At 39.2% G+C, this 27500-nt stretch overlaps 1 protein-coding gene across 3 annotated transcripts in view; it reads right to left on the bottom strand.

The window, feature by feature from the left end:
- The window catches only part of LOC127067896 (protein bric-a-brac 1-like), a 349243-nt gene that overhangs the window by 228460 nt on the left and 93283 nt on the right, over nt 1-27500 (bottom strand). For all 3 annotated transcript variants that reach the window (XM_051003298.1, XM_051003296.1, XM_051003297.1), the window contains exon 4: nt 17251-18479. In XM_051003298.1, coding sequence (XP_050859255.1) covers nt 17251-18207 — 957 coding nt within the window. In that variant the 5' untranslated portion in view covers nt 18208-18479. The remainder of the gene's footprint in view (nt 1-17250; nt 18480-27500) is intronic.

The raw sequence follows: 27500 nt of genomic DNA, 5'->3' as shown, positions 1-27500 counted from the left end.
CTCTCTCCCCCTCTCTACCTCTCTGCCTTTCTACTAAATAAATAAAAACGAACGATTTATAATAATAACCATGTAACCCCACAACCGTGTCATACATCTTTTCTCCCGACCTTTGCCCTATCGACATTTGATCACTCTCCCTGGTATGTCCTAAATTGGATCAAAAAATGTACTATTAAACTCTTGATAAAAGACGCGAGAAAAGTAACTCGTTGCCTGATTGTACTCGGTCGTTAGTACTCGGTCGAACTGTCAAAAAGAAATTCGAAACTAAACGGTACGGATGGATATCTTCTTTTCCTACGTGGCTGAGTACGACGAGTGGAAACACGTTTCCGAGGGTGTTTTTGCACGGAAGAAGTTTTAACGCGATTACAAACGACCCCTGGCGCCTCGCCCTCTCTCTCTCTCTCTCTTTCTCTTTACACCCAACACCACCACCACCACTACCACCATCAACAACACACCACTACTAACTACTAATACTACACCATCGTCCACAACGCGCTATCCACTTTCTTCGCACTGTACCGGTACTTTATCTCTATCTGTTTTCTACCCCTCTCCATCTCTTCTATCTCACTCATCGTCGTAGCTATTTTATATATACACAAAATATAGTAAATATATATATATATGTAGCTATAAGTATATACAGTTCTTGCTATCTCTATCTCAGCGGGCTCTCACGTCATTCCGCATTATTTTCATTTTATCGTCAGCAATCTTGGTTAATGCAATACCTCCAACCCCCGACACTCCTTCTTCTCTTACAACCCTCCGCCGCCCGAGCAACCGACCGACCGTTCGCCCCTTCCCCTCATTCTCATCCTCACCCTCACCCTCATACCCTCTACGATTTCTTCTTCCTTCTTCCTCCTTTCTCTTTCTTCCTTCTTCTTCTTCTTCTTCTTCCTCATTCCATTCTCCTCACCGGAGAATTCTTCTTTTTTATTTTCTATTTGAATATTCTATCGCATTAACCAAGCCGAGGAGAGCTCGAGCCGGTCGTCTCCCTTCGTTCCTCTCTCTCTCTCTCTCTCTCTCTGTCTCTCTGTCTCTCTCTCTCGTACCTACCCTCCCACCCTTTCTCCTCTCGCATCCCTCCTCCTTTACCCTGCTATTCCCGTTCGTTCTCACTGCCAGTGAAGAAGAAACGTCGCTTTGCCGTTACATCCTTCTGATACATTGGCGTAGGAACGTCATACATTTGTAACGAATACGAAAAAAAAAAACAAACAAACAAACAAAGAAGGAATAAATAAAATAAAATTAAAATCGATTAAAAAAAGGGGGGGGGGTAAGATTAAAAAAAAAGAAAAGAAAGCAAACGAAAGAAAAAGAAAACCAAAGAAAAAAGCGACAAAAAAAAAAACAAGAATAACGATGAGAAACTATGCAAGAGAAAGTAGTAAACCAAAGCCAGAGAGCTTCTATCTTTGAATGGAAAGTTTCGAAGAAAAATTGATAAGGAAGATCTTCGTTTGACTTCTCTCTCTATATCCCCTATCCTTTACCCTCTGTCCCTTCCCTTCCTCCTTCAACCACCCCCTCCTTTCTCTCTCTCTCTCTCTCTCTCTCTCTCTCTCTCTCTCTCTCTTTCCACGTAGAAATATCTACAGGAGTAAGAAGACGAATAAAGAGTGAGAAAGACGGAAGTTGTAGCCGCTTAAAGGCGTATCGATCGAAAGACTCGAAACTACCGGCGCGCACACGGCCATTCCGTCGACTTATTTTCCGCGAGTCACCGCGTATATAGCCTGGGCAAGACATCGCTCGTATCGATCGCCAGATTAATTTGTAGTCCAGACAATGGGCCGCCATCTCTCTCTCTCTCTCTCTCTCTCTCTCTCTCTCTCTCTCTCTCTCTCTCTCTCTCGTCTCTCTCGTCTCTCCGGTGATACGCCGGACGTAATGTTACGTTGTTTCGCCACGGCTCTCCTCCTTCTACCTCACCCTTGTGCGTTAAAGCCACTCTTGCTTCTTCACCGAGTCGTTCGACGCCTTCTTTTCCTTTCCCAAGCAACCCCCCACCCTTCCAATCCCAGTTTCCTATCTCTCTCGTTCGCTCACACTCTCTTTTTCCCTCCTACACCTTCTCCTCACTCTCCTCTTCTTCTCACTCATCCTTCTCTTCCTCTTCCTCCTTCTCCTCCTCCTCCTCACCCCTAACGTTCCATCTTTGGAAGAACGTTTCCTTTAAACTCTCGACGAATCTGCCAATTTCCCATACGTCGTGTCTCATCCTTTTCCTTTTTCTTTTTTTTACTTTTTTCTTTTTCTCTCTCGTTTCTTCTTTGCCGAGCTTATGTCTCTTTTCTTCTTGTATTTTCTTTTTCTTTCTTTCTTTCTTTCTTTCTTTCTTTTCTTCTGTTTCTTTTTCTTTCTTTCTTTTTTTCTTTTTACATATCCTTCATAAACCCCAATTCAAGTCGTTTACATAAAAGTATTATACAGTGTGAAAATTATGATATCAATTTTACAGTAAATTTCCGTGTAATATGCTCCGAGAGGGTTGGTAGGAGGAACACGTTGCGTGTTATATGAGTCACATGAGTTATTCACCACGTATGAATTAGATATGTATTCGTTTGGAAATATAGATATTTATAAAAGAATTTGTTATAAAAAACGAAAAAAAGAAAAGATGTAAATTTCTAATAATTTTAGAATTTATCTCTATTTTAGTCTTGATAACTGACTAAAATAACGAATTTGCAGTAACGTAGAAATTAGAAAAAAGATTGACAGCTGACGGCTAAATTGTATTTTGTTATTAAAATATATACATACCTATGTATATATAGGTTTACCTTCTTTTTTTTTTTAATTTATTTTGAAAATATTTGATTTTAATCAATAAACTTCCAAATACGTCCGGAAGAACAGTATCGAAAATAACCGGAGATAAATATTTAAGATAGCAAAGTTAGACGAAACATCTGTACACCGTATTACAATCTTACTTACGTTATGCAAGTCACAATTGTTTCCGTCGCATTATACGAATCCGTATTTTAAATGAACCCACGATATACGAGTAAAACCTATTGTAACAATACATTTATATCCAACGTAATCTATTGTAATAATACATTTATAATCTTCTTATATTTAAAGAAAAAAAAAAGAAATTATGAAATACTTGGTATATCGATCTAAAAATAATTTCGCTAGGGATAAAATGAGATAAGATTTAAAAATAGAGGAAAGAAAGAAAAAGAAGAAGGAGAGAAATAAAAAGTAAAAAAGAAAAAGAAAATAAATAAGTGTCCGACTTCAAAGTCGCATAAAATTACGGTGATTTAAATTTAGCAGCACGTGCGTGTCAATGATCGAAAATTGTTCATATTTGATGTAATAGAAGACATCTCTCTCTCTCTCTCTCTCTCTCTCTTATTCTGTCCTTCTGTTTCTGTCTCTATCTGTCTATCTTTCTTCAACATTTGATCTTCAATCATAGAAAGATTTACATAGAATACAGATGTTCGAAGTTACAACACCTCCACTTCTCCCCCACCTCATCCGAATTAAACCGATCGCTATACCGACGAAAAATAAATGCATACTTCCGGTCTGTCGTCCTAGCTAAGATTTATTATGGTTAGAGACAAAAGTAAGTGTACGTAACTATGCGTAAATAAAACATACGATACGCGCTCGTAAAGCTTCCATTCGCGCTCGGCGATATATTTATTCGATTCCCATATGGCGTAGAGCGAGTAAAACGATGCGACGCGTTACTATGAGAGCTGCTGAGAACTACTGAGCTTTATGTACGTAAGATAGGTATATGTAGACGACATCTATGTATGTATATATGTATAAGACGTAAAAATGTGTGTACATATATACATCTATACATCTATGTAGTTACACGAAGCAATAGGTTAAATCCTTTCGCGAAGTAAAAAGAAAAACGATTCGTTCGTTTATCGTCTTATTTCGAGAAAAAAGATTTAAAGAGATCTAAATATATCTGAATCTTGACATGCATCGTCTATTAAAATATTCTAAACGTTGATTCGTAGTTTGTACAAATTGTAATCAATTCTTTTTTCTTTTTTGAACTCTTGCTCATATAAAAAAAAAGAGAGAGAGAGAGAGAGAGAGAGAAAGGAGAAGAAGAAAAAAATAGAAGAAGAATAAAAAGAAAATATTACGAGATATATCAGAAATAGACATATCGATCGGAGTTAGAATGAACGATGATAGATAAGTATTAAGAAATGATGTAATCTTTATCATTACATCAATCACCAATGATTATTTTAATAATTGATAATCGGCGAAAAAGATCTTCGATGCGGGATGACGTCCTCGAGATTTTTCTTTCGGAAAGCTTTAATCGATCGTAAAAAAAAAAGAAAAAAGAAGTAAAATTGTAAGAGATGTCGGTTTCAAACAAATACGTATTGTTCGATCGGTAGACGGTAAAAAGAAGATAAAAGTAGGTAGTCTAAAAACGATATGATCCCTTTTTCCCATTCGTTATACACGTATAAGATTGGTAAGGCGAATTTCGAGAAATGAGAGACACATAGAAAGAGATAGAAATAGATATATATATATATATAGAGAGAGAGAGAGAGAGAGAAAGAGAAACGATCGGTAGCAGAAACGTTTTCTCCTTCGAAACGCAATCTCCGCGGCACAATGGAGTATAGAATTTTTAATACACCGTTAGTAATATGAAACGAGGCGCGAGACAATGGCTTTCTCGAGACCAATTCACCTTTATCTCGTGCCGGTCTTTCTTAGGTGAACTAATATCGTCGTTCTCTAGTAGACGTTGTCGTTGTCGTTGACCGAAGAGAGCAGAGGAACTCGTTCTCTTACGAAAGCTGCGACGACGCGATAACTTCAATGTAGATTCTTAACATATCGCTAAAACTATCTTTTTCCTATCTATTTCTCTTTGTGTGTGTGTGTGTGTAGAGCGTACGTGTTTATTTTATTGGAAAAATTATGAAAATATTCATATTTATTATATATACATTCACCATAGTTCGTTTTCTTTTTTTTTTTTCTTCTTTTTTCTATTATACGTGTATATCATATCATTTCTATATCTTGTCTATAACACGTGGACAATGAAAAGTTCGTGTTTAAATATTATATATACGTCCGGTATTGTCTAACACGCATACAAGATATAATGGATATTAGCGATAAAATATTCTATTCACTTATCTATCTATCTATCTTTCTTTATATTTTAATACGGAATTATAAAAAAAAAAAAAAAAAAAACACAAGAAAAAAAAGAAAAGAAAAGGGGAGAAAAAAAAAGAAAAATTCGTTTTTATTATCCGACATCTAACGTTTACGTTTTTCATATATAGAAAGCATTTTAATGGATATTACCAATAAAATAATCTACCTATCTCTTTATTTATCATGTCACCTCTAATTACAGACCTTCGTCGTAACCTCATCTTGAAATTTATTATCGCATTTGACAGATGTAGGTAGTACGTATGTACTTGTGTACACGAAAATGAATAACAGGGTCGGCGGGGGACAATTTCGATATTAAAAAGAGGTAAAGAAATAGATGTATAAGACGATAGGATCGATCTCTCTCTCTCTCTCTCTCTCTCTCTCTCTCTCTCTCTCTCTCTCTCTCTCTCTCCTTTCTCTCTCTTTCTCTCTCTCTCTTATTCTCTTTCGTCGACGATAAGATCAATTCGAGTAAAAGAGACGTGCAAAGGAACAGAAGAGAAATGAGTTTAGGGGTGAGTTTCGTCACGCAGTCGAATAACGGTGCTAAGTTGATCAATCGGATAAGAAGAAAGAGAGTAAAAAGAAAAGAAAGAAAAAAGAAAGAAAGAAAGAAAGAAAGAAAGAAAAAAGTAGAAATCGTGATAGGATAAAGTCGTGCGTGAGACGACGATCCCCTTTCTACATTTGACCATAGAAAGAAAGGAAGGAAGGAAGGAAGGAAGGAAGGAAGGAAGGAAGGAAGAAATGAAAGCAAAGCAAAGCAAAGCAAAGCAAAGCAAAGCAAAGCAAAGCTAAGCTAAGCAAAGGAAAAAAAGATTGAAGGAAAGAAGGGGGGAAAAGGAATGGCGATTATTACGCGTATTATTTCCACGGCTTGCACGCGCCTATTATTTCTGCGGAGATTTTTTTCTCTTCTTCTTTTATTTTTTCTTTCTTTCCTTCCTTCTTTCTTTTTTTTCGATTCGATGTCAGCACCCGCCAAAGCCCCGGACGTGCGGCAACGAACGTCGAGGGTTTTATTGGGCGGAAGGGAGGTAGTAGAGATAGAGGTAGAGGTAGAGGTAGAGGTAGAGTTAGAGGTGGTGGACGCGAATGGAGAACAAGGGTGGTGGTGGTGGTGATGGTGGTGGTGGTAGTGGTGGTGGTGGTAGTGGTGGTGGACGGGATCGAAGGGCGAAGAGGGAAGGACGTAATCGAATATCCTAGAATTTAATTTCTATCGGTCCGTCCCGGTGCGTTCGACTTTCATATCGCGCTTTTTTGTGATAGTCATTAAATCTAATTTATCGTGACGCCCGTGCCTCGTTTCAGGCATGTGCGCCCACCCGCCCGCTCATCCCTTCCTCTATCTCTACGTTGTTCACTCTTTCTTTCTCTTTCTCTCTCTTTATCTCTTTGGTTCTCTTCTCACACTCCACCTACAAAAACCCCTCTCTCAAACACGATCAGAACCACCACGCGTTGTACGACGAAAGCTCGACGATGTTATACGATACCGAAAAGACCGATCCCCCATCCACCCCCTCCCTGTATGGCCGAGTTTTTCCTCGAAAATAGTCGTAGTTTCTCCGTAGTGAAATTTTCTCCCAACGTTTTTAACCGAACTGATACTTTTATCGACGCCCGCCTCCTCTGTATTTCGTAATAAGTAACGATCGTTCGAAATTGTTCGCACGTGCGAGAAATGTCTGTTTTTACCCCCCCCCCTCTCTCTATCTCTCTTCTCTCTCTCTCTCTCTCTCTCTCTCTCTCTCTCATTTTATTTTCCTATTTTTTCTTCTTTTTTTATCGTATACTTTGTACCTTATATTTTACCTAATACCTCCTCCCATCCTAGAGATTTTCTTCTTCTAATACATAACATTCGTCATGATAACTGACGGTATAGAAAAGTTTACAAGAATTTTTTACTTATTTACTTTTCTTCGTGAGAAAAGAAGGAGCAAAAGAAGGAAAAAAAAAAAAAGAAAAAAAGAGAAAATGTTTTCCAACAATCGCAACGTAATAACAGTCCTCACTTCGACTCAACGTACGTAAAACTAAGTAACTAAATAACTGAGTAACTAAGAAAGTAAGTAAATACTTAGATCGTTATAGATCGTGATGATTTTTCAATGAAGGAAAAGAAACACGTCCCTCTTACGTGACGCTTTTCTTTCGCCGGAAGAAACGAAAGGTTTGATCGAAAGAGATATGAAAAGAAAAAAGAAAGGAAAAAAAAGAAAAGAAAAGAAAAAACGGAACGAAAAAAAGAAAGAAAGAAAGAGAGAGAGAAAAACAGAAAGAAAGAAAGAAAGAAATAAAGAAAGAAAGAAAGAAAGAAAGAAAGAAAAGAACCACGTTGAGAAGGAGGGTGAGGAGAGGGGGATGGTGGGTGGTTGGATTCTCGATGCGCGTCCGGACCGGTAGATAACGACGAGAGGTTATAAATCTCCTTCCGGTCAGAATCGGGAGCGAAGCAATCTGCGGAATGGTCCGGTCATCCGTCCATCAAGTCACGCGTACCACACCAGGACGTACGGGTCTCGTCTGTACGTATTAATATATCTATCGGGATGGTTCTACGTACGTACGTTCTCTCGCGATGTACGCATATAGGTATATATACGTATATTCGTGAGTGCATATGCACGTCGTACATGTGCATATGCGCGTGTATGTGCAGTACGAGTCTCACATAAGCACATAGAATAGACGTGGGCGAGTGTCCGGCACACGTTCGGTATTGCAAGGGATGCTGCAACATCCTCTGCGTCTCGTCCTTCATCCACACGACTCCCATCCCCTCCCCTCTCCTATCCCTCTTCTCTCTCGCACTCTCTCTTTCTCTCTTTCTCTATCTCTATCTATCTATCTATCTATCTTTCTCTCTCATGTACGGTATTTATGCACGTTTCGATGGGAAAAGGCAGGAGAGAGAGAGAGCAGACTCGGACGCGACGCAAGATAATTTCTGATTTACCGCGGCCTAGCTTCAGTACTGTCGCTCGTCGTACATCGCAAAACGGAGAGAAAGAGAGAGAGGAAGGAAGAAAGAGAGAGAGAGAGAGAGAGAGATGTGACCTGCAGCATTTTCGAAATGGAAAACACGAGCAATTCACCCTTCGTGAGAGAGAGAGATAGAGAGGGAGAGATGGGATAAAGGACGATGCCACTTTCAGAGATCGTTCGATAGAAAACTTGCGAGAGAAAGAGAGAGATAGTTTGAGAGAGAAAGAGAGGATCGAGTTGTCCAACACGGTTAAAATCAAAATGCTCGAACGTGTTCGAAGTGAATTGAGAAAGCTTAGATTTGACAAATTAGTTTCATGTTTTATAGTGATTTTTCGTTCAACCGTATAATAGATCCCTATGGGATATGACTTTACTTTACGATGAGTATAAAGAAATTATTTCAACCCTTTGCACCGTGAAGTCATCGCAAATAGTAAGGTAGATAGAGCTGGGTAGGTAGATAGCGTGACAAGAGTATTTTTCCTTACAACTCTTGAGTCACCATCGAGCTGACATCTCATTTAATTAATAATACAAATCAGTGGGAAAAATTCCTATACATGAGAGATATCGAAAGTAAGAAAAACATTTGATCGGAATATATAATTATATATATATATATATATATATATATATATATATATATATAATGCATATAAAAGAAAAAAGAAAGAAAGATAGAAAGAAAAACAAACACGTCACTCTGTATCGACTTTTTTCTCTTCGCAATTCCTTATATATTATTAATAATATCTTTATAAAACAATATCCTTGCGTATAGAAGAATTTTTTTTCTTTTCAATTCGTTTGCACAAAAATCCAATGATAATTAATAAAGAACGAAAATAATAATAAAAATAATAATAATAATAACAACAACAACAACAACAACAACAACAACGAGAACGACGAAAAATAAATTAGTATACAAAAAAGAAGGGAAAAGAAAAAAAGAAAAAACAAGAACAAAAAAAAAAGGAAAATAAAAAGACCCAATGATTGAAATAGAACACTTTTCGTTGACGACGACTGTGATAGAAAAAAATCACGAGAGAAGTGGGATATAGCAGCCGATCGAAAATAAATTTAGGGTGCATTCATATGACCGCCATTTTTTCCTAGTTGGGATGAAAAGAGAGAAGACATTTTGTTGGATGAAGCAACGAGTTTGAGGGAGTAAAAGAGAGAGAGAGAGATAGAGATTGAGATAGAAATAGAAAGACAGAGGGATAGAGGGAAGGAGAGAGAGAGAAAGAGAGAGAGAGAGAGAGAGAGAGAGGAATAAAGTCGTCGAGGGAGGTTCGACGAGAAGCTTGCGGCAGTAGTCGGCGAACGATGAGCGCTTTTCGAGCGTCGTTCGTTTGAATGTTTTACAACGTGTCGCGGACGTTCCAGCTGGACGCCCTTACATCTTTTATCAACGAGCGGATCTTTTTCTCCCTCTCCTTTCGCGTGCTTCCCTTCTTTCGTAATACCGACGCGCGTTCTTTTCACCCCCTTCTATCTTGTTCACCCCTCGAGAAAAGAAAAGAAAAGAAAAGAAAAGAAAAGAGAAAAGAAAAAAGATAAAAAAGAATAAAAGAAAAAGAAAGAATAGGGAAGAGAGAAAAGTTGACTATGAACGAAGGATTTTCCATCGAGAATAACTATACTGTGTGTCTGAAGAGATATCGATTGAGTAGAGAATACAGATAGAGAGATAGAGAGAGAGAGAGAGAGAGAAAGAGAGAGAATCGAGTATCAAGGTCGTGGCCTTGAATAAGGAACACTTCCCTCAGCATGTCGAAATACTCTAATCTCTTCTAAAGTACGATCATTTCCTGGTATAATCGATCGTTAGAAAAAGGAGACCAGAGATTCTAGTGATCGGATAAATTTCGTGATACGTTTTCTGCCTTAAGAACTATTCTTGGAGATGGTTGGAAGGAAACTACGATGGTAGCAGGTAATAACAGTAGCGGGCAATAGGATCGTCGGCATCGAGGAGGAGGAGGAAAAAGAAGTAGAAGTAGAAGAAGTAGAAGAAGTAGAAAAAGTGAGAGAGAGAGAGAGAGAGAGAGAAAGAAGGAATCACGCGTTTAGGAATGGGTAGGACGAGACGTGGTTCGTTCGAAAGATTAAAAAGAAAGAGATAGAGAGCAAGCGAGGAAGAGAGAGAGAGATAAAGAGAACCATAGACTAGAATGTTATTCGAGAGGGGAAGTTCCAAGTATAGACGAAGAAACTAAATGCTCGAACGCCTCTATGTGGTCTCTTTTACCCCAAGGGAGATTATATTCCAAGTATTGCCATTATGCGAGGAGTTTCCTAGGAAGGCAATTTTCGAAATATTTAAAATACATACCATTACCACACGGCTAAGCTGTCCCTTATTATAAAATAGTCTATCCGAAGGGTGGCCACGTAATACGAGAATTTCGCGCATATATATATATATATATATATATATATATATATATATATATATATATGATACATATACATACAGAAAAATAAAAAGAAAAGAAATTTCACAGGATGCCCCCTCACCTTACCTTACCTCCCTCGCCTGTCCCCAGTTTCGCTTTTTTAAAACTCGACACCAAAGTAGAGAGGACACCTAACTAATAATTTCTTCCTAGCATCCTCGCAACATCTTGTTTCGATTCGACGCTAAAAAAAAAGAAAAAGGAGGAAAAAAAAGAAGAAGAATTAGAAGAAGAAAAAGAAGAAGAAGAAGAAACTAAACTAAACTCTACCTGACATTGCCTAAGGGAGGGATTCAAACGAAAGAAGACAGAAGGACGACTACGAAGGAAAAAGAAGAAGATGAAGAAGAAGAAGACGAAGAAGAAGAAGACGAAGATCTCCAACAGATTGAAGAACACAGGACGGAACACGATCGTTGAAGTCGCGAATCGCGTGTCCCGACTTTTTCCTTATGTACGTAAGTACGAACCTCGCGTGCGACACGGCTTTACTAGTTACTCCCACAAAAATGAAAGAGAGAGAGAAAGGAAGAGTAGAGTAAAGAAAAGAAAAAAAAAGAAAAGAAAAGAAAGAAAGAAATTAAAAAAGAGAGAGAGAGAGAGAGGAAAAGGGAAGAGAAAGGAAGAGTAAAGAAAAAAGAAGAAAAGAAAAAAAGAAAGAAAGAAAAAAAAAAGGATAGGAGGGAGAAAAAGAGAGATAGAAAGTGGAGCGTCAAAGCAGATTTCTACTTTGTAGAAAACGCGGACGAGAGCGGATCGTCGCGTGAGAGAAGCCACCCGAGCGCGAATATTCCATCTCTATCTCTTTCTCTCTTTCTCTCTCTATCTATCTATCTATCTATCTCTATCTCTCTTTCTCCTCCATCTATCTCTAACTCTCACTCTCACTCTTACTCTCACTCTTTTTAAGCCACCCTCCTTCTTCGATCTCAAGAGCGGAAAATAAGATCCTTTCTTTGGTATGACCTTCGAATTCCTAGTAAATTCCTTTTTTCTTTTTCGATGGAAGGAAAAATGATAGAAAAGGAAGAAAAAATAGAAAGAAGAAGAAGAAGAAGAAGAAGAAGATGAAGGAAAGTTCGATGACAAGGTAATTTAATTTACAATTTAATGTAAACGCGCAGGCTTTTGCCTTTTCCTTCATTCCTCCTTCTTCCTCTAACCCCCTCAGCCTCTATATCTATATACTAGGTGCTTCGGACTTTCTTCAAACTCTATGGACTTCCCTTTACCCCATGGGACCTGAATTCTTTTTACAAACACGCGAAAAATAATTGGCGAGTATACGGGAATACTCGATCTCGTGATAAGATAAGAAGTTCAGTCATCGTTCTTAACGTTTAATCACACACATATACAAAGAAAGAGAGAAAGAGAGAGAGAGAGAAAGAGAGAGAGAGAGAGACGCGTCCGCCCATGTGGGTATATATATATATATATACTTACGTACAAACGCATTTAATATAAACACATAAACACATATATATAAGCAAAGGAACGGTTAAGGAGTATCCATGAAACCTTGTTTTAATTCTAACGTGTTTCACGATAAACCGATAACGTCTACTAACGTAAGTTTCGCTAACTGAAAGGGTTTGGAGGTTTGAATAAATCTAATAAGAAAAATAGAAGAATGAAAGAAAAAGAAAGATAGAAAGAGAAAGAAAGAAATAGAAAATAACAAACGGCAAGGAAAGAATAGAAAGAGAGAGAGAGAGAGAAGGGTGTAATATCCTGAAATCATCGAATGTTCGTCCCTTCATCACTCTTTTGACAACTCGATAATCGACTTCCGAACGTGTGTCGCGAAATGAAGAAAACGATTCGATTCGATTCGAGTGGATTCGATTCGATTTGACTCGACCCGACTCAACTCGACTCGCCTCGCCTCGCCTCGACTCGCGTGCTGCTTTCGAGATGAGAATGAGTCATATACGATGCGCGACGGCGCATTTTAATACATCAAACTTTTCAATTTTGGCGCGGTCCATATCGGCCGTAAGAGCTTCGTGGATCGGAATGATGTCTCTGATATATCGCTTACGTGCTCTTCGTCCTGTTACCCGTTCATCAACGTAAAAAATCGATCTAGCTTTGTAAAGTATACGAGAGTAAAAGAGAGACAGAGAAAGAGACAAACAGACAGATAGACAGACAGAGAGAGAGAGAGAGAGAAAAAGAATACATAGAGTAAAAGAGTATCCTACTACTCTTAACTTCGTCTCTATATACCTATACACTCATTCACGTGTGTATTCGTGTGTAATAGAAAGAAAGAGATAGAACGAGGACGAAAGAGAAAGAGAAAGAGAAAGAGAGAAAGAAAGAGAGAGTGCGAGGAGAGGAGAATATAGGAGGTGGAGGTGGAGGTGGTGGTGGTGGTGGAGGAGTGCGCGAAAACACAATCAAGGCCGTACGGCAAAAACACTAATTTAAACGGAACGAAGGAAATATGTAGTCACATCCGGTGTATCAGGATGAATGGCGCTCGGTTACTACAATTCACGATTTACTGTTTCGCGACTTTTTTCTCTGCCGGCGCGTCGGCGAGCTTCCTTCCTCTCCTCTCGTTGCATGAGTTTAGAGAGAGTGAGAGAGAAAGAGAGAGAGAGAGAGAGAGAGAGAGAGAAAGAGGGACCGAATGAAACAGGAGTAAAGAGTAGGTGGACGAGGACGATCCGGGAGGCAAAGCCGTTATTGCCAAAAAGGATAATGCGAGGGAAGATTAAATTTTTTTCGGTCCGCCCTTTCGAGCTCTACCCCGACGACCGCGTGCGATCTACACCCAAGCGTTACTTCTCTCTCTCTCTCTCTCTCGCTCTCTCTTTACGTATACATACACTTTCAGCATGAATACAATCTTTCTCTTTCTAACTTTTTCTATTTCTTTTTCGTCGCGAGTGGACACTGATTTCGGAACTCGATCTATCTGTTCTCTTTTATTCTTCTTTTCTTTTCTTTTCTTTTATTTTTTTTTTCGTTTTCTTTTACCTTTTTGTTTTCTTGCCTTTTCTTCCTGAATTCTCTTTTTCTTTTTCTTTTTCTTTTTTGTTTTGTTTTGTTTTGTTTCTTTTTGTTTTCTTTTCGAACGCGATTCATGATCCATCGAGTATATTCAGAAAAATGACAACGGTTTTCTGACACTCTGTTATAATTGATTTTTAAAATTGAAAACTAAAAAGCTTCGAACGTTGCGACGTTATTATTCATATATAAAATGATTACAATAATAATTTCATGATTGATAACTAAATATGTAATAATAAAATATTACTTATATGTACGATACGTTGAAACTAAGTACCTAATTCGAGTAGTACCTAATCAAATAGAAAATACATCGAATAATTTATAAACTTAATCTATATTATATATCTATCTGGCATTAGAGACTGACATATGAATGTTATTTAACTATCTACAGATATCCTCGATGCTGATTTGCATAATGTTAATTACACGTTTCGTCGTTGTAAAAAGAAAAAAAAGGAAAAAAAAAGAAAAAGAAGAAAAAAAAAAGAAAAAGAAACACCTACAATTATAGTCAATATGAAAATGTCTTCATCATTAGAGGAAAAATAAAGAAAAAAAAAGAAAAAAAAATCAAGAGAAAAAGATACTACGTCGAAACTTTTTTCTTTAATTCTGCATAATGTCATATAATTTTGAAGTCATGTATCTTTATATATATATATATATATATATATATATATATATATAATGTGCATGTATACGCGTGTGTTTGTACATATATATATATATAAATATATTATTATTATTATTTTTTAAATTAATTGTTAGCTCATATTGAAGGATTAATATTCGCTAAACATAAATTATAATTAGCATAGTATGTAGTCATACTAATATTAATTATATTACAAGATTCACATAATATTATTATTATTATATTATTATTATTATTATTATTATTATTATCATAATAATAATAACAATCTTTCTTATTATAATCTTTCTTTTATATAAATGCGACCGAGTTGTGGAAAATTAAATAATAAAGATTGATACCGATAGACTAAATAATAATAATAATAATAATAATAATAATAATAATAATAATAATAATAATAATAAAGAAAAAAGATTTTCAATCGAGGTTTATCGAATCGATATATCTAAATATGAAAGAAACATCGAACAGTTATTGTCTATTCGACTAACGAGAATCAAAAAGTATAGTGCCCTTTACATCGTACCGTTTTGGATGGCATCATATCGGACTCGTAGTTCGGAATTTCGAAGCCTATACCTGAAATTAGCTTTGCCCGCATCAATTAGGCATTTTAATCGGAAAGGCCTCGCGAATGCGCGCGCGCGCTCGCGCTCTCTGGTACCGCGAATAGTTGCGATATACTAGAGAATACGCGCATTACGATACGCGAACAGGCATGCACAGAGAATTGGAACGTGGTTGCGTTAACATAATGGAATTCTGCGGAATGTTATACCCATTATATATGCCGGATTGAATCACGATACTCGACGAACGAGCGGAGAGTTCTAGGTACGATAGAAAAATAATACAAGTGTATATATATATATATATATAAGTTATATATATATCTGTGCGTGTATGTGTTCTTTCTTTCTTTTTATCTATTCATCTATCTATCTATCTCTTTTCATTTCCTTTCTTCTCTCTCTCTCTCTTTTTTTTCTTGTGTTTTTTCGTCGACTACAAATTTGAAGATACGTAAGAAAAGTTGATGTAAGTAAAAAGATTTGATATAGGATATATCGAGTTTTCGATGGATCGATCGATCGATCGTAAAGCGAATCGTATCGTAGCAATTTAAATCTCACGTTATCTCGTCGTAATGTTAGATCTATGATGATTAGGGAGAGAGAGAGAGAGAGAGAAAGGTTGAAGGGATGGGTAGTAAGGAGAGATGAAAATTGATCGTTCGACGTGACATTGATTATTACAACGAACGAGGACGTACAATTTTTATGGGAAAGATGACGTAACGCACCCCGTGCATCCGATGTAAAACTTCTTGTTGAAACAAAACGATATTGACCACTTGTTACGCCCACGAGCACCACGTGTTCCGAGCGTATAGTATTATATATACATATATATCCTTTATATATACATATACAGATATTTTATATATATATTATATATATTATATATATATATGTACGTATGTGTACACGTATATATTCTATACATCGTCGAACGATAAAATAAAAGCCAAAGTAAACGCTTATATAATAAGAAATATATTCTCTTTCGAATTATACGAGAGAGAGATATGGAGAGTTCTTTTACGTAATCGATCGTCGATCGTCTCTATTCTACAAAGAAGGAGGAGTATAAGAAAAAGAAGAAGAGGAAAAAAAAAGGAAAAGAAATGGAAATAAAAAAAAAAAGGAAATAAATACTTTGTTGCGTTTTACATAGTCTTTTCTAAAAAGATAGTTTTTACTAGCTGAGAGAAATAGATAGATTAAATAAAACAAAACAAAAAAATTAAAAAAAAAATAAAAATAAAAAGAGGGGGGGAGGAGGAGGATAAGAAAAGAAAAAAAAAAGAAAAGAAAAAAAAAGAAAGAAATAAAGAAAAACAAAATAAATAAAAAAGAAATATGATGGATGGTATGCAAATCATATTCTTCTTATCGTCGAACAGTAGTAGTACACTCGTTGAAAAATAATAATCGATCGATGGATTTCTCTGGCTCGTTTCCTCGGGAAACGTCAGATATCTCTCGACGAGTCGATAAATCGAAGCGAGACATAGAATGCGTTTTAATAACTTTGGCTGTTAACGCCGATAAATAATGTGGGAGTCATCGTCGTGCCGATGTAATTAACGAGAACAACCGATATGTAGATATATATCATATATGTATATACATATATATACACACATACATACATACATGCATACATATATATATAATATATATACGTACATTTATAGGTATTATCTACTATCGTCGAGTGGATACGAAAGTACGTGGTGCACGCGCGCGCGTGCTTGAGCGAATGAACGAACGCAGTCAATATTTGTCATCCGTTTTATAACAAAAAGAACGTTACAAAACGACCGGATGCTCCGACCAAATATTGACTATGCTCATTGACGTTCATTGATACTCTCAATTAGTGCACACCACCGAAGCAGATCGCCGGTTAATTGGACCCTCCTCCTTCTCCTCCTCCTCCTCCTCCTCTTCCACCCCCTCCTCATCCCTCTCGGCCACCCTCTCACGCGTTCGAAAGTCCGCGCCTCGCCTACGTTCGCGACGCGGTTCTCTCCACCTTCGATTCTTTTCGTTTCCTTTATAACGCGACAGACAAAAGTTTCGACAAGGGTAAAATTGGACGAGGCACTAAAGGGCTCCAATTACGCGGTCTCGTCGAAGTCATGTCTATATATATATTTTTCTCCTCTCCCTTTTTTTTTTGACCTTTATTTCATTTTTCTTTTTTCTTTTGAACTCGTCTTTTCTCGTTAACTTTCGATCGACGGATAAATCGAACGAACGAAGAAAGGAGAACGAAGATGAATAACACAATGAAGAAACTCACCCTTTCCTCCTCGCGAATCATCTCAGCGATGCCAGGCTTGATCTCGAGGTCGTCGCCAGGCTGACTAGCCTGTACCTGCTGCAAATGTTGCTGCTGTTGTTGCTGTTGAGCGACTAGCTGTTGCCCGTGGGTGGCGGCTAGGTGGTTGACGGACGGGTGCGGTCCGGAAGTCACGTGGCCGGGCACGTGGTGAGCAGGCATGGGGTGCGAGCTCGGTTGTCCCTGCGGCGGCGGTGGTGGGGGTGGTGGTAGAGGCAAGGAGACCGGTAATTCTTGAAGGTTGATCTGCGGCGTCACGGAGACGCTCGGCGTGCTTGGCGAGCCAAGAGAACGCGGAGTCGAGCTGTTCGGTATCAGAGCGTGAACTTCGGGAATGACCATGCTTGTTGGACCGCTTGGTTCTTGATCATCGATCATACTACCCGTTCCTCCCGTTGTGCTACCAGCCGAGCCCGTGTGATCGGGACTGTTGCCGGTCGGCGATCTTTCTCCGGATATTCGACGTCGTTTTTTCCTGTGAAGCGCAGCCGCGTTCGTAGCTTCCTCCACTAGACTTGGCCTTGACGTTAATTCTTGCTCGCTGTTTACATCGGCCAAACCACGTATTTTCAAACTTTCAGCTACCTTCAACAACGGTCCGATCTGTTCCTGCGAGACATTGATCTCACCTTTATACATGAATTCTACTGCGGCCTTTAACTCCGGCCACTTTATATCCTTCATTATGACGATCGGATGCTGGCACGGATTATCAAAGAACAATGCTTGGAAGTACGGGCTACAAGCCGAAAGTACCATCTTGTGCGCTTTCACGCTATGCCCGTCACAGGCGAGTGTGACGTCGACGAAGCTTTCGCTCTGTAACAGCTGATCGAACACGTTCGTTAGATTCGTTTGATAATTGTTCCATCTTAGACAGAACTGCTGGGGTGACCCAGCGCCACTTTGTTGCGTCATTTTCGACTATAAATAACGATACTTCGATTCCACGTTCTTTCTTTCCTTCTTCCCTCCTCCTCTTCCTTTTCTTCTTCCTCTTCCTCTTCTTCTTCACCTTGTCCTCCTTCTCTTCCTCTTCTTCTTCTTCCTCCTCCACCTCCTTCTTCCCCTCCACTTCTCCTCCTCCTCCTCCTCTTCTTCTTCTTCGTCTTCTCTCCTCTTGTTCTTCCCCTCGTTTCCAACGTCCTCCAAAAATCCTAACAAAGCCGTCACGATCAGCGAGCCCGCATCTGCAACACGTACCACCGTATACGGAGAAACAACGATGACGACGATGACGAGGATTCGACTATCTCTGTTAAGGGGTGAGTCGCGCGCGCGCGCGCGGCTCGATTATTCGCGCGTCTCGTGCCGGCCAACAACGGACGGCCTCGTGTCGGACACGCGTGCCTCTCTCTCTCTCTCTCTCTCTCTCTCTGTCTGTATATCTTTCTCTTTCTCTTTTAATCTCTCTCTATCTCTCCCTATGTTTTTCTTTATCTTCAACGGAGGACTCGATAGTCTTGGTCCCCCAAAGACAAATCTTTTCCAAACATCGTCTTGTCTTGATTCGTCAACCCCCCCCCACCCTTCTTTCCACACTCAACAAATCGTATCTCAAGAGTTCTCCGATCTACCCTACCAACGCGACGTCCTACTGCACAACTCTCTCTCTCTCTCTCTCTCTCTCTTGTCCTTGTCCTTCAAAATTCTCGTACACGTTTTCTCGGGTTCATTCTCTCTCTCTCTCTCTCATCGATCTATTTTCATATCTCTTTTTTTCTTTCTCTCGTTCATTCACCAAATCATCACCCACCACAACGAGAACACGCACCAACCGGCGAGATCAATCGGATCGCGCGAGAACGTTGTTTCGGGAATCAGGCGGGAGTTGGGGTGGGGGGTGGTTCGTGCGAGGGAGCTCGGTCAAGAGAAAAAGGCGCGAGATTTGCGAACACGCGGTTTGGTACCGGCGTGATAATATTTCGCGCGTAATACGTTCGCGCTTGTAGATCTTATACGCAGGCTTAACGCAAAAATAATAACAATAACAACAACACGACCACGACGACGACGACGACGACGACGACGACGACGGCGGTGGAGGCGGTAAAGAAGGCGACGACGACAAAGAAGACCACGACCACGCGTTTTTTCTTTTCTTTTTTTTTTTTTTTAAATCGAAAGTGTGCGCGTAAGTAACGTGCTTGCGTGTAACGTGCGTGTAACGTGCGTGCGTGCCTGTGCGTTTGTTTTTCGTGTGTGCGCGCGCGCACACCGCGAGAAGAACCGCGGTCGACCGCGTGAGAAGAAAACTGTCTAAGAACGGGGGGCGGAAAAAAAGCGTGGCGCACGAGAGAGCGACGGCGACGAGACACGGCGTACACGACGACGAGCTGCACCCCGTGACGAGCGCGTCGCGACTGAAAGGCGCAAGCGGCGGCACACACTCGCCGAGCGCGACCGAGCGCGGACGACGCGGAGAGACGGCAACAGCGCCCGCCAGCCAGCCAGCCAGCCAGCCAAGCCAGCCAAGCCAAGCCAGCCAGCCAGCCACGACGCTCACTCTCTCTCTTTCTCTCTCTCGCGCGCGCTCTTTCTTTCTCTCTCTCTCTCTCTCTCTCTCGCTCACTCGTTCGTTCGTTCGTTCGTTCGTTATCTCTCTTTCACTCGTTCGTTCTCTCTCCTTCGTGTTCGTTCGCTCTTACTCGGCAACTGTCTCGCGCCGCCTAGGCAGAGCGCGCGCCGGACCTTCCCCCACTACTCGACTCAACCCCGCCGACCGCCCAATCACGAGACAGCTCGTGCCACCGGACCCGCCGCGATCGACACGCCTACCAAGTACCGCCTCGTAACGCTTTATCCCTTTCTATCTTACTACTGTTACGCGCGCGCGTCCGCGCACCCGCGCGCTTGTTTCTCTCTATTTCTCTCTTTATTTCTTTTTCAAGAATCCGCGCGCACGGCTCGCTCGAGTTCCAGATCGGCATACCGAATTTCTCTTCTATATTCCTATGTAAGTATCTGTGTTACCATCGAGCAAGTCATGGGGAAATAAAGGAGGATGATGATTTGATACCGACGATGACGGTACGTCTATCGTTAACGTTACGCTTCTCTCTCTCTCTCTCTCTCTCTTTATTTATTTATTCTTTTTTCTTGTTTCTTTTTCTTTTCCATTGATATCTATCCTCCTTCGCCATTTCTTTATTCGTGATACGATAAAAATAGAGAACGCCCACTTCTTCGTTATTTTACTACGTTATTACATTTTCTCAGATTATCTTTCATTCTTCCTCTCTCTCTCTCTCTCTCTCTCTCTCTCTCTCTCTCTCTCTTGTTAAATATTTTTTGAAAAACTCACGTGCGCACTTACGAAAGCGCGCTTCGTCGTCTACGTCGTACGAAATTTTATTATGCCAATTAAAAACGCATATTCGCGGAGAAAGTGAGAGAAAGAGAGAAACTATACTATAAAATTTTTAACGAAAAAGAGAAAGAGAGAGAAAGAGAGAAAGAGAGAGAGAGAGTGAGGGAGAGAGAAAGAAAAAGATAATCTTTTGCTTCGATCGAACCGCGACTAAAACGAATACTAAAGCCGAGTATCAAAATAAAATTGTTAATTTCGATCGCGACTCTTTTAATATCGTCAAAGATTCCCGAAGACAATTAATAATCCACTTTCGACTTATCGATCGTTCGATTTTTATTTGACTTTCTTCGAATGAAAAGAGGAAGATCCAATCTAAGTTAATAAGCAAACGTTTCTAGGTATGTAGAGGACGGACTGAATACGGATAAGAAAAACTCGTGCAAAATAAAAGAGTGGAGCGAATAAAGTAGTAGAGAATCTCGGAAAAGGCGGTACCTACTTTGTGGCGACGACGACGCGAGAAGTGACTTCAACGAAACGACGGCGGTAACTTTTAACGGCAAAGAAGTTTCCCTTCGTCGCCGCGTAATCAACGAAACGGAGAAAGGGAGAGATGGACTGAAAGAAAGACAGAGAGAGAGAAAGAGAGAGAGAGAGAGAGAAAGACAGAGACGGAGAGAGAGATAGAGAGAGACAGAGAGAAAGAAGAAAGAGAGAGAGAGAGAGAGAGAGAGAAAGGGTGAATAAGGACGGTGACACAAGGGCTACTTGCCATTTGCGGTTCTCTCGAGCGAAGCGGAACATTAAACGTCGTATTTGGTTGGTCATGCCCTTCGATAACAGAGTTATGAGACGACGCCCGCGGAAGGGAGAGACGAGACCTTTGTAACGAAATTAAGGGTACAAAGAGACGACTCTGTTAGACACTCTCTCTCTCTCTCTGTCTTTCTCTATGTCTCTGTTTTGTATCTCTGTATCTCTCTCCCTCTCTCTATGTCTCTCTTTCTCTTTCGTACACAACCCTCTTCCACATTCTCTTTCTCTCTACGAACTAGCAGACTAGGGCAGACTCCTTTAACTCGCTATTACCGAAAATGTTGAAAATAACTGACGAAAACGTTGCTTTCCATCGAGTTTTATCGTCAATCCCGTTTGACCCTTCTTCGAGGAATGAAACTCTTCGTAATTAATTGATAATGATTGTAACAATGGGACGATGAATTTTACGTGAAAGTAAAATTCTGATTTTACGAGGATCGAGGGGAAAGAAGAAATAGAATGGCGGCAAAGTGATAGGTATCTACTCGATTTCGGTTGATAATGTTTCGTTGACGGCCTCTTTTCTTTCATTTATTGTAGTGTAACGTCGAGGCGAGATATTAGACGCGTAAAAAACGGAGACTCGTTCTTTCTTTCTTTCTTTCTTTCTTTCTATCTATCTATCTATCTCTTTCTTTCTTTCTTTATTTTTTCTCTTTCTCTTTCTCTCTCTTTTTGTCTCTCGTTCTTCTCTGTAACAGTGAGAATGGCAAACGAGAGTCGTCGGCTATGCGGTGGCCTAGAGTAACGACGCCCCTGGGCTTTCCGTCGAAGGAATATTGTTCGCTTTTTACGAGGCCACGATGTATAAACGTACGCGCCTACGCAATACCATAGAAGGAACAAAAAAAAAAAAGAAAAGAAAAAGAAAAAAAAACAGAAATGCGTTATTACTTTCGCGGTTTTCATCTACCTATCTATCTATCTATATATCTATCTATCTATCTATCTCGCGAAATTCGAGTGGAGAAGAAAGTAAATCATCAAACGCGTGGATTAGTAGATGATCAAATTTATTACCCATAGAATTGTCCTCTCTCTCTCTCTCTCTCTTTTTATCTCTCGAGAATTAAGACGATTAACAAGATGTCTAAAATCTTGAAAGATAAAATAAAAGTGAATAACTATCTAATATTTAAGTTGATTTATGAAAAGTAGGGGATGCTTAAATGCAAATGTTAAAGAATATATATCTTTCTTCTTTCGAAAAGGAATTTATCGATAAGGAAAGTCGAACGATCGATGAAACATAACGAATAGAAAGAAAAAGAGAGAATACGAAGATTTTCGATGGTTGGTCGATTGGTCGGTCGGTCGGTCGTTTGGTCGCTTCGATTAAAAGAATTTAAGCGAAATCTACGGCTCGTTTCGCAGCTCGACGTGACCCTTTCGTTCCGCGAGTTTTCCCTCTTTTTAAACGTGCAAACGTTGAGCGCGAACGGAGGTTTTAGGGGCGGTATCCGTTAAGCCGTGGATCACGACAGGATACACGAAGGGGTGTCACTGCCCATAACATCCGTATTTCTCGTGCCGTTGATACTCTTTCAGCCACCCTCATCGAACGAGAAAGATAGAGAAAGATAGAAAAAGAGAGAGAAGGAGAGAGAAAGAGAGAGAAAGAAAACATTATAGGGAGAGGTCGAGTAAGGGCGCGATCATAAATTTTACTGCGTAATATTGTTTAACTGCAAACAGTGTAAGGTCGTCGCGATGAAACGGAAAAATTTCGAAAGGAAATATGCGTACGTTCTTCTCGTTTTTTCCCTCTCTTTCTCTCTCTCTCTCTCTCTCATTCTCTGTTTCTCTATTTCTCTCTCTCTCTCTTTTTTTTTCTTACCCCTCGGAGTAGTCCGACGAAGAAATCGGATTATCGAAAGAATAAGTTACGACGTTCTTTCTGTAAATTTATCGAATATGTATCTAAATAAATTCCGGAAAGATAAATAAATTATCGTACTTTTATTTATTACTCGAAAATCCTTTTCTTTTCTCTCTGTTCCTTATACGAGATAGAATATTTATAGATAGATATAAATATATATATATATCTACGTATTTTTAACTTTATGGATATGAAAAGATTTTTAACGAAACTTGTTACAACAGATACGTAATTAATTTACATCTCGTTGTATATTACCAAGCGTAACTAATCTGATGAGAAATTAATTCTTTTATTTTCTTTCCTTGCGCTCACAGATAAGGTGCGAACCCTCAGGAGATGTATTATTTCAAATTCGAAAGAAAAATTAGAAATAGTAACGAGAGAATTAAAGAGAAACAGATATTCGAACGAATTCTAATAACTGCAAAGTAAAACTCGAATGCTAACATAAAAATCTTCACGAAGGAGGGTTTCATCTTTCTAATCATTCCAACGATCTCCGATTATTTACCATCAATCGAGCGTTCTTCCTTCTTCCCTCAAAAAAAAAAAAAGAAAAAGAAAAAAGAAAGGAAAAGAAAACCAAACGAAAAAAAATAAGATAAACGAGAAAAACGAAAGAAAGAGAAAATGAAAAAAAAGAAAAGAAAAGAAAAGAAAAGAAAAAAGAGAAAGAGAAGAAAGGAAAAATAAAACGATTCGATAGAAACTTATAGAGACCGATCGTACCGTAACGTCTTGCGAACGAACGACGGCAGTCGCGGCGTGTCTCGCAGGTTGCTTGATACGCCACCGTGGTGGCTTAAAATTAGCCATTTCCGCGGTAATCGCTACCTGAGCCGACGAAGCGCTCTACCAGTCGGCGGCGGCATTCCTCTCACCCCTCCGGCATTACAGAGACAGCACCAGCCTTCCCGGTATTGTACAAGAACAATGAGCAAAGAGAAATATTGATGATGCTGCCGTCGTGTGGCTAAGCGTACGCGGCCGCTTCCATGCTGTCGTGTGTGCAAGAGAAGCCTATACGCAGTGCCACAGACGCACGCATACATACCTACATACACAAATATACACATATAATACTTGGAGAGTAGTAGCTCTCTCTGAAAGGACCGAGGAGAACGTAGAAAGAGGAGCGACAAGGGAGGCGCGCGCGAGTCGAGTTAAAGGGGTGTGCGAGCCTGTACGAAGAGAGATAGAAATAGAGATAGAGATAGAGAAAGAGAGGAAGAGAGAGAAAGAGAGAGAAAGAGAGAGAGAGAGAGAGAGAGAGAGAGGGTTATACGCTTAATATTTCAGTATCGCGAAATTCTGTCCCTGAATCATTAATCGCCTACCCCTGCGGTGCCTAGGCGAGTCTCGCCTCTCACCCCCTTCCATCCCCTTCTAACCCCTCTTCTTTCTATCTCTTTCTCTTTCTCTCTCTCTCTCTCTCTCTCTCTCTCTCTGTCTGTTTCTCTCTTGTACCACCGTTTCTCTCAACTAGAAAGATATTTCGAGTCCGACTAGATGGAATAGACTCGTCGAGTTGGAAGCTGTAATTAACCGACTGATTAATTACCGGCTTGATCGTGACTCCGCGAAATATCAATCGAAAGATCCGTATAAGTCTAGACGAATAGTTTAAGATCTCTTTCATTTTATTCTTCCTTTTCGATTCCGCTCTGATCGTTCTCACGATATTTGGCTAGAGTTATTCGTATGAGAATGATGATGATGAAGACGACGACGACGACAAAGATGATGATGATGATGATGATGACGATGATCATGATGATGATGATGATGATGACGATGATGATGATGATGATTATGATGACAGAGTGAAACTTCGTAGTATGGTATTTGTTGTTATATATATCCGTTTCATGGTGGGAAACTTTGTAAATGATCCAACAAAGATTTCTTTTTCCGGTAAATGGAAACTTGATTCGAACTTGTTTGATTTATGATCGCTGTTAGAAAGATCAAACGATTCGTCAGTCACCTTATATAATTCTGAAATAACGTATTTATTTCTTCGTATTTATTTTTCTTCTTTTTTATAATTTTGTACAATATTGTTGGTTAGTTAATAAATATTAAAAATTTGTCTGGGATACCTTTCTTTTTTATATAGATATAAGTTATATCTACGTGTTATAGTACAATTGTACTAGTATAATTAATATATTAATATTTAAATAAGTGCGATTAGTTAAGTTTAATAACACTATATTAATCAGTATTATTATACCAGAGATTAATACAATAATAATACTAGAACATTTTCACGTTGCATAAATTATTTGTAAACACGAAAAAGATCGTAGAATAAACTTTCCAATAAATCTTATAAAGTTCATTTAATTCTTTGAGAAAAAAGAGACAGTTTGTAGAAGAGAAAGAAAAGAAAAAAGAAAAAAAAAAAAAAACAGGGCAAGAAAAGAATTCATTGAATCATTTTCTATACCTACTTATCATGATATCAGAAGAAACGTTAATGAAGTAACGTGAATCACGTCTCTCAATAAAAGGAAAAAAAAAAAAGAAGAAAAAACTTCACGATCGCGATATAGAAATCCGAACGAGATTTAAGTAATTAGACTTAAAAAGACATTCCATTATAGACACAGTGTGAGAAACAGCTGTACAATGAACATGAAAATCAACGATACCTATCGTTTCACCATGTTTTGACAAGTGTTCGACTATTGAAAAAACAAATCTCATCCTACTTATTTACCATTGCTCGAAGAGATATTCAAACTACGAGATCGAGGAGGTAAAAAGAAAAAGAAAAAAGTAAAAAAAGAGAAAAGGAAAGAAAGAAAAAGAAAGAGTACCTGATTATCTGCAATCACAATCCCTAAAAGTAAAATGTCTATCTATCGATAAGATCTTTTTTTTTTTATTGAACTTTCTTTACGCAGCTAGCTAACTATCCAGGTAGCTATGAAACTTTATCGTATCGTTATCGATTCGTATTTAAAGAGAGAGAGACAGGAAGAGAAACAAAGAGAGACAGAAAGGGATAGAGAGAGAGAAAGAGAGAGAGAGAGAGAGAGAGAGAGAGAGAGAGAGAGAGAGAGAGAAAGATACAGAGACAAGGGTTGGAAAAGTCGCGAGAATTCTCTTCGGGTGCAAGTGCTAGGTTGAATTTAAAGCACGCTCGGTATTCGCTTGGCCGACTAGGTTTCCGATTACTATCGTGCGTCCTATGCGTTACGTTCTCGTCCTGTAGGATACGAGTGCACACATATACATATAGATGTATACAAAGAGAGAGAGAGAGACAGAGAGAGAGAGAGAGAGAGAGAGAGAGAGAGAAACACGCATACATATACACATTTACACAAGAACTAACACATAGGTACATGTTTCGACGATAGTTATTAGTCGTAGTCGCGACAGAGCGTGTAGGTTGCGCACGAGTTTAACGTTGCCGAAGGGGTGGTATAGGAGGAAGAAGAGGGTGAAAGGGGTATTGGGAGGGAGAAGGGGGAGGTTGGAAAGGGTGGTGGGTGGCGGGTCGGTACCGAACAATGATATCGGGTATTTGATTTGTAACCGACGACAATACCGACTTGCGACCCCGCATTTCATCCCCCTACTACCATTCTACTCCACTTCCTCCTCTCGTTCCTACGCTAAGTGCACGAGCGCGCATGTGTGTCTATGATAGGGCATACACGCGGGAGAATGGGTGCCACGAGCCAAGTCTGTCGATAACACAACCAGTAGTATCTATTCGCTATCTAACCTTCTTCTTCTACTTCTTCTGCTTTTTCTTCTTTTTCTTCTTCTTATTATTATTCCTATTCGTCTATATCATCGAACGTATTTACATACGTATGTTTATGTATAAGAATAAAAAGAAGAAGAAGAAGAAGACGTCTTCTCTCTTTTTCTTTACTCTTCTAATTTCTTTTCTTCTTCTTCTTCTTCTTCTTCTTCTTAGCTTTTTCATATTACCACCATCTTTCTTTCTTTTTTTTTCTTTTTTCTTTTTTATATTGCCAGTAGATAGACAGCACAATATGTGCTTAAGTGTTTCAATCTTTTTTTTTTTCGAAAAGAAATTTCTTTATTCTCTCTCTCTTTTTCTTTCCTTTCTATTTCTTGAATTTTTAACAGATACTTATGACGATATATAAAAGAAAAAAGAAAAAAGAGGAAAAGAATCGTTGATTCTTCTTTTTTCGTTCCTTTTTT

This window comes from Vespula vulgaris, chromosome 12 (genome assembly GCF_905475345.1).
Source record: "Vespula vulgaris chromosome 12, iyVesVulg1.1, whole genome shotgun sequence".
NCBI classification, from domain to species: Eukaryota; Metazoa; Arthropoda; class Insecta; order Hymenoptera; family Vespidae; genus Vespula; species Vespula vulgaris.
This window is presented reverse-complemented; position numbering and strand designations above follow the sequence as displayed.